General features: G+C 42.1%; 2 protein-coding genes across 4 annotated transcripts in view; one reads left to right on the top strand and one right to left on the bottom strand.

Moving 5' to 3' along the window:
• LRRC31 (leucine rich repeat containing 31) overlaps positions 1-5,547 on the top strand; it is a 25,115-nt gene extending 19,568 nt beyond the window's left edge. Inside the window, exons 8-9 of the mRNA XM_005886589.2 lie at positions 2,144-2,311; positions 4,731-5,547. Of these exons, the coding sequence (XP_005886651.1) occupies positions 2,144-2,311; positions 4,731-5,062 (500 nt within the window). The 3' untranslated portion in view covers positions 5,063-5,547. The remainder of the gene's footprint in view (positions 1-2,143; positions 2,312-4,730) is intronic.
• Positions 5,548-6,110: 563 nt separating this feature from the next.
• LRRIQ4 (leucine-rich repeats and IQ motif containing 4) overlaps positions 6,111-8,487 on the bottom strand; it is a 15,331-nt gene continuing 12,954 nt past the window's right edge. For 2 of the 3 annotated variants that reach the window (XM_014533585.1, XM_005886555.2), the window contains one exon: positions 6,111-6,367. In XM_014533585.1, coding sequence (XP_014389071.1) covers positions 6,215-6,367 — 153 coding nt within the window. In that variant the 3' untranslated portion in view covers positions 6,111-6,214. The remainder of the gene's footprint in view (positions 6,368-8,487) is intronic. The other variant, XM_014533586.1, reaches the window with a different exon arrangement.

Below are 8,487 nucleotides of genomic sequence, written 5' to 3'. Positions count from 1 at the left end.
AGGGGATCCCTTTCCCTATGCATGAATTTCATTATTCCAAGACTCAGCCATAAGCAAAGGTGTGACATGCTAATGTATCTTCTTCTCAGGAACTATACTTTCTTAAAAGTGACCTTTAAGAAAGAAGTGACCTTTCTTAAAAGCACATGAATGACTCTGGCATTTGCACATTTAACCGTTAACATTTAAAGTCTATAGAACCAACTCTGGAGGTCCATGTCCACAGTAACTTGCCATTTCAGTGAGGCGCCAGTATAAACTGGGAGTGCTGTCTGATGGGGAAAGGAAAGCAATGACTAGCCTCTGAGCCTCGCTGACTGTCCAGGCCTCCCTGTTCCCTGGAATTGCCTACCCCCCCCCCCCGCATTCTTGTCTGGGGAGCTCTGATTTCAGGTGTCCATGGAAACATCCCCTTCTAAGACAGCCCCACCCTATCTACATTAGAAGCCCCTGAATCTTCTTTGTGGATTTATCAGAATTAATCATTATGTATTTATTTGTTTGGTTTTTTAATGTCCACATTTCTCCCAGATTTTAACCTTGAGGGCAAGATTTGTGTTTGTTCTTCACTGCATACCCAAAGCACATTTTAGACATTTCTACATATTAAGTAAGTAGATAGACAGACAGACAAATTTAAGGGCTCCATAATTGCCCCAATGGTTAGATAAGACACATGTGCATGCACACACACCACATTTCACTGTTCAGACCAATGTTCACTTAGAGAAGTTCTACAAAAAATAAATTTTGGTACAACATGATGTTTCATACTTCAGATTCAAAATTTGTTGAATTTTTTATATATATATTTTTGATTTTGTGTCTTCTGTAGAAGACACAGCTCTTTCTAATTATAGCTACAAAATCAATGGATCATAATCAAGTAGATACTACACTAAACTATCGCATCTAACATAAATCTATCATTCAATCTGAGTTAAGAAGTAAATCAAGTAGTATATATTTCTCTGCATCACTTTTAGAAGAAAAAAGTTCCATTTCTTATTGAAAGGTCTCTGTACCATATGACTGGGAGGGGTTTTCTTATTTTATATTATAGAAGAATGTATATTTTCCCCCTGAATATATTTTACTTTTTAGAAAGAAGGCAGAAGGAAAGAAGTTTAAAGTATAATTAACGACTTACCTTAAAAATTAGTTGTTCTGGCTGATTTTAATGTTAGGGAAAATTGAGAATTAAGCAGAAAATTCTTTTAATTTCCTTTAAAAATCTTTCCTAATACATCACTTCCCTTCTTTGTCTCTGTAACTACAGTTAAGCAAGTACAAATTCATTTTGGAGTTGAGGAGTCCTAGGGAGGTTTGGCCCTGTCTCAGGATTTCAGCTGTGACTGCATAGTCGGTGGGATATGTAAGCCCAGCGCACACTCTGGAAATCTTGACCAGCCTGTGAGCCTACCTCTCTGCCTCTTTCTTCATCTTTTTTGTTGTTGTCAATCCTCATACAAGGATATTTTTTTCCATTAATTTTTAGAGAGAGTGAACGGGAGAAAGGAGGAGAGAGAGAGCGAAACACCAATGTGAGAGAGAGACATTGATTGGTTGCCTCCCGCACTCAGCCATCTGGGGCCTGTGAACAAACCTGCAACCCTGGCATGCCCTTGACTGGGAGTCGGTACATGGACCAATGCTCTACCACTGAGCCACACCAGCCAGGGCCATTTCTTCTTCTTCAATGAGAAGGAAATTCTAGGTCATAGTGAATTCCATTTAATTAAGTTTTACTTTACTACAGTTTCCAACATTTCTCCCCAATAAAAATAGACAACATAAAGCGAGGCCATGAGTTTCAGGCAGGAGTGAGCAATCTCTACAACTTTCTGAACCTCAGTGATGTTCATATGTTGCCCTGGCCTCGGTTCCTCAAAGTCAGGGGTCCTCAAACTTTTTAAACAAAGGGCCAGTTCACTGTCCCTCAGACCGTTGGAGGGCCAGACTATAGTTTAAAAAAAAAAACTATGAACAAATTCCTATGCACACTGCACATATCTTATTTTGAAGTAAAAAAACAAAACGGGAACAAATACAATATTTGTATTTGCATGTGGCCCGCGGGCCGTAGTTTGAGGACCCCTGCTCAAAGTGAAGGCTTATGACCTAAATCATTGCTCTTATCTAGCTGAAGCCTCCATCCACCTCCCTGCCCTGGAAGTACTCAGCCTTTCTTGGAACAAGTGTGTTGGTGGCAACCTGAAGCTGCTTCTGGAAACACTGAAGCTTTCCACGTCCCTCCAAGTGCTGAGGCTGAGCAGCTGTTCCCTGGTGACAGAGGACGTGGCTCTCCTGGGTTTGTATCTCTGGGTTCCTGGCGGGCAGAGCCCAACGTACCCGCCCAGCAAGTGCAGGGGGAGGGAGGCGCCGAAGGCAGCGAGGCCTGGGGCCCTCTTTGCAGCTTCCCTTCTCCTGACACCTGCTCGGGAGTGATCTGTTTGAAACAAATAAGGGAGATTCGAAACCCAAAAGGACAGTGGAGGGAAATTTATTATTTGGCATCTGATGAACTGGGAACTCAGGAGGGTGTTTCCTAAAAGAAGATAGACACAGAGGTGGTGGTGGGAGGTCCCTGCCAGGGGACCAGCTCCACATCTCGCCACACACGAGCGCCTTGGTGTTCTTAACCAACTCCGTGTTGACCGAACTCGAGTCATCCACATTCCGCCTTTACAAATTTTGCCCTAGTCACATGGCACCTGCGCTATTACTTGATTTTTTTCTTTATGTTGACTCTTTAACTTAAATTTAAACAGGAAACTGATCATCATAACTGAAATGCAGGTATCATTTCTCATGGATAGACATCTCTAGACTGTTGCCAGCTGAAGTAAGGGACTAGATGGGGCAAGTTAGGTGTAATGAACATAACTGTTCAGGCTGAATGATGGGGGCAGGGGTTCACTCTCCTGTCAACTTTTTGTACGTTTTAAAAAATTTTCCATAATAGAAAATATTCTGGAGAGAAAAAGCATGCACATTGTCTTTAACACTTACTTAGGCTTTGAGAATATGCTGAGTGACAGGCTGGAAGGCAGAAAGAAAGGACACACATGGACATCTAGGGAGTGAGGGCACTGGTGAGTGTATGGACTGCTAAACTCTCAAGGGCACTCTGGAATCAAGCTTGTTGCAAATGAAAGTAATGGGCGTGGAGCATCCGGCTAGGTCTGGAAGCCATAACGTATAAGAAATGATGGAGCCCTAACCAGTTTGGCTCAGTGGATAGAGCGTCAGCCTGCAGACTGAAGGGTCCCAGGTTCGATTCCGGTCAAGGGCATGTACCTTGGTTGTGGGCACATCCCCATGAGGGGGTGTGCAGGAGGCAGCTGATCGATGTTTCTCTCTCATCGATGCTTCTCTCTATATATCCCTCTCCCTTCCTCTCTGTAAAAAATCAATAAAATATATTAAAAAAAAGAAATGATGGAAAAACCAAGGCATGTTTAGTCCTAAAGGAAGAACATTTGAGGGACCTGACTGTTGTCCAACACAGCAGGGCTAACACAAGGAAGGAGCTGGGGTTCAGGCCGGCCACGGCGGGCAATGGAGGAATCCCCAGGAGGTAGATGAGGGTCCCAAAGGAAGGGCATCCTCCTGCTGAGAGCTGCCTCACCCTCTTGGGGCGACCTGTATGGGTGCTGCAGGCAGACCCGGGCTGGTCACCATGGAGAAGCTGTGAAAGGGAGCCTTCCCTGATCATTGATCTGGAGGTTGAATCCTCGAGGAGACCCCCAGGTCCCTTGTCACTCCGAGATTTTACACCACTCATCTCATCTCTATAATCCATTTCAACTTTGGACTAAAAAGAAAAGCATGTACTATTAGCCTTGGGTGTCTCCCCTACCTTTTCTTTCTTCTTTTTTTTTTATTAAATATATTTTATTGATTTTTTACAGAGAGGAAGGGAGAAGGATAGAGAGTTAGAAACATCGATAAGACAGAAACATCGATCAGCTGCCTCCTGCACACCCCCTACTCGGGATGTGCCCGCAACCAAGGTACATGCCCTTGACCGGAATCGAACCTGGGACCCTTCAGTCCACAGGCCAACACTCTATCCACTGAGCCAAACCGGTTAGGGCTCCCTTACCTTTTCTTACAGAAGTCGTTATCTTCTCTTAGCTTCATCATTATTATATATTAAGTGCCCTTGTAGGTAGTACTGTGACATGTGCTATTCAAAGACAAAATTGTTCTGTGATTAGACATCTCTCAGTTGGATTAGAAATTATCCAGGTATATTTTGCACATGGAAAGTGCTCAGTTAAATCATTGTTGACTGCAGAATGAATGAGAAATGAACAACTAAATAGTATTAAACAGCAAGAAGATTATTTACTAATAGTCTTCTGTTCACGCCAATGACCCATCATTCCTCACATTTAATTAGAGAAAGTCTGCAGGAAGAGCTGGGACCCCCGTGAAGTAAAGAGCAGGAATTTGACCAAAAAAAATATTTTTTTGGGTAGGGATGTGGAAAGAGAAAAAAAAATCCATTTTCAAGTTGTACTTGGAATGCACAGAGAGGAAATTTGTTACTAAAGTAATTTCAGATGCCCTAAATAAAATAGCTAGCTAGCAACAAAGCATTACTAATGATCAATCTTGTCATTACCGGTCTGGAACTACCGCGTTGTGTTATTGGAAGTGGGAAACATCCATGACAGAAAGTATTCTTGTATTTTGGCAATTAGAGTGATTTTGTTTTTCAGCATCGGTAATACACACAGGTCATCTGGCCAGGCTGCGGAAGCTCGACCTGAGCTATAATGACAGCATCTGCGATGCAGGATGGGCCATCTTCTGCCAAAACGTGTGGCTCCTCAGAGAGTTAACGGAGCTGGATATTAGCCTTCGGCCATCAACTTTTCGGGATTGTGGACAATGGTTTAGACACTTGTTATGTGCTGTGACCAGACTTCCGGCGATCACTGACATAGGAATGAAAAGGTGGCTCCTCCCAGCTTCACTGGAGGAAGAGCTAAAACGCTTGGACCAAGATCGCAGCAGCAGCATTCACTTTGACCATGGCGGGCGTCAGTAAGCTGGTTTCCCAAGGTCATGTATATGATTCCATGTATATAACATTCTTGAAATAACAAAATTATAGAGACAGAGAACAGCTCAGGGATTGCGAAAGGGATAGGTGGTAGATGTGACTAAAAGGAATAATACAGTAAAGACCTGTGGTGATGGAACAATTTTGTATCTTGATTGTGGTGGTGGCTACATGAAGCTACATGAGACAAAACTGCATTGAAAAAAAAACACAACAACTGCATTGACCCCCACCACAACACACACGCACACACACACACACACACACACACACACACACACGTGAGTGTATGTGTAACTGATGGAATCTGAATAAGTTCTCCTGATGGTACCAATGTAGATTTTCTGGTTTTGTTATTGTATTCTAGTTATGCAAGATGTCAACACTAAGGGAGGGTAAAGGGTACATGGGCCTCTCTGTACATTTCTTTGGAACTTCCTATCCTATATAATAAAAGCCTAATATGCTAAGTGTCCAGTCGTCCAGTCATCCGTTCAACCAATCAAAGTGTAATATGCTAATGATATGCTAAGGCCACTCAACTGCTCACTATGATCACCAGGGGGTAGACATTCCAACCGGTAGGTTAGCTTGCTGCTGGGGTCCAGCCGATTGGGACTGAGTGAAATGGGCCAGACACACTCTGGAGCCCTCCTGTGGTCCCTCCCTGGCTGGCCAACCTCCCATGTCTCTCCCCGGCCCCGATCAGACACCAGTGGGGTCCCTTGGCCTGGCCTGTGCCCTCTCACAATCCGGACTGAGGGACTCCGCCCCCCCCCCCAGTGCACGAATTTCGTGCACCAGGCCTCTAGTGAATATATAATTATTTCAAAACTAAAAGCTTGTTACAGAATACTATAACAAACCTCCATGTAACTATCAGATATTTCTGCAATTATCAGCTTATGTCCAATCTTGTTTCATTTGGATCCCCCACACTTACCTGATATTATTCTGAAGCAATTCCTGGGCTTCATATCATTTTCTCATAAATATTTCAGTAAAAGTAAGAATATTTACTTTAATACATAACCATAATTTAATGAATAATTTTAATGCGGTGGGCATCTAATTCCTATATATTTTTGCCTTCTTAATCCATCAGGGTTCATTACCTCAAGTCATTAATATACAAAATTATTTCTTCTTTTCCTTTGCAGGTTTTTCTTTTCCACCCTTCTTTCCTGACTTAGATTTTAGAGAATTCTTTCCTTTCTTTCGCACTTTTAACAGTTCACTAAATTTCCCAATTCCTTTCAGTACCATCATTCCACGCCACCAGGATTGAATCTGAAAACAGATAAACCCAAACAGTATTAGCTGGTATCACTGGGAATGGTTACAACTCTTCCTTTTGACATGTGGTTTTTAAAATGTGAAGAATGCAATGTGATGAGAACTCTAAACCTTATTTTCTCTCTTTCTCAATTGGCCAGTCATCCAGGAATTTTTTTAAAGTATTGAGTGCTTTTATGCACCAAGCCCTGTTCCAAACCTTTGGGAAACAGCAGTTAACAATGCCTGGCACATAGTAGAAGCTCAATAAATACTACTGTCACTGACTTTGTGGAGCTCACATTTCAGTGAAGGGAAGAGACAATAAACAATAAACACATAAATGTATAATTAGATGGTGTTCAGTGCCCTGGAGATGGCAGTGCACAGTAAGGGGAATCGGGCGTGCCTCTACCCTGCCTTCCTTCTTGTTACTAGTCTTCCTATGCCCCTGTCTACCTACAGCCAGCCCACCCTTGTTGCCTCACTCAATCCTATTCCCTCGCACCTACTCAGGAACATCCCATCTCTAGAAGTAAGTAGACTCTTTGAACCTTTAGCATCCAGAACCAGAACTGTGAGAAAACACATTTCTATTGTCTAAGCGTCCTAGTCTATGGTCTGTTGTTATGGTAACCTGAGGCAGTCATTTTTCCAATGAAGCCTACCTGTTGACTTCAAGTTCTGACCATCTCATTTAAATTGAAATTCCACAACACACACACACACACACACACACACACACAAAACTTCTGGTAATCTCAATTCCCCTTAGCTTGAACTTTTTTCCAATACCACTTATCACTTTCTAACACAGTATATAATTTTATGTTATCTATTCATGTTTTTATTCCCATCACACTAGACTTTAAGCAATATGAGGACATATTGTGTTTTGTTCAAACTGGTGTATTTCCAGTGCCTAGAACAATGCCTGGCACATAGTAGAAGCTCAATAAATATTTGTTGGAGGAATGAAGAAGTTAGGTGGGGTTATGCTGTTTTATAGAAGGTGGACTAAGGGCAGGTATGACAAAATTTGGGCAGCGACTCAACTAAGTGAAGGCAGAGTTTTGTCCATACCAGGGGGATTATCTCTGGGCAGAAAAAGCCAGTGTGAAGATCCTGAGGCAGGAGCATGCTTGGGCCTTAGAAACATACCGAGGATCCCGTTTGTGACTCAAGTAAAGTAGAAAAGGGAAGGATGAGATGGGAGTGAAAGCAGTAGATCAGGTAGGGTGGTGATTTTCCGGGGACAGTACTGCCTTCTAGAGGCATTCTGAAAATGTGCAGGGCTTTTTGTTGTCAAGGTCTTCAATTGTGTGACATGCACCCTGGTCCACAAAGACTTTCCAAGGGTGTGCAAGCTTGGACAGTTTGGAAGCAATCCATCTCCAAAATTTCAACTTCCACGCGTACCCTTTTCTAAAATGTATCTGCCTAGGAACACAGCTGCCCCTCTGGCACACCTCCCACCCACCTGAGTCTGACTAGGGTGTGTTGCCCTGGACTTCAGAAACCTCTGGGACACCAAAAAAAAGCGGGGGGGGGGGGCAATTCAAAGTAATATCACTGATGTTGGCTCTAAGGACAGGTAACCAATCCTTTTGCCTTCCAGCTCTTCGCCTTCAAGAAAATTGAAAGTAGAACAGTTGATTTGTCTGCTAAGAGCCTGCTATCTGATTTGGGGTATAAATCTGGGAAAAGTTCCAGAGATGTTTAAGGCATTGCCATTTAAAACAAAATGTGGCAAAGAAAAAAACTTCTTATCACCTAATTTATGGGGACAATGTTTCTCAGCACTTCATTTGTAAAATGAAAAATAGGCATAGAACTGATGCCAAGCCCCATCTTATTCTAGCCATAAGTAATATTGATGCAAGGATACATAAGCCATGTGGAAAAGTTTCTCTCATTTGTATATGTATTTATCCAAAATCTTATAGGTCAAATAATTAAACATCAAAATTCATAATAGATGTTATGTTGTTATGGTCAATTTTATACTACCAATAATTATAATATAACTAATAAATGTAATAATCTAGAACATGATAAAACCCTATAGTCACAGAAAAAAATAATTTTAATTTGCATAAATATTTTTGTTACCCATAAGTATGAAAGGTCATCTA

The sequence above is a fragment of the Myotis brandtii genome, unplaced genomic scaffold (genome assembly GCF_000412655.1).
Source record: "Myotis brandtii unplaced genomic scaffold, ASM41265v1 scaffold99, whole genome shotgun sequence".
NCBI lineage: Eukaryota > Metazoa > Chordata > Mammalia > Chiroptera > Vespertilionidae > Myotis > Myotis brandtii.
This window is presented reverse-complemented; position numbering and strand designations above follow the sequence as displayed.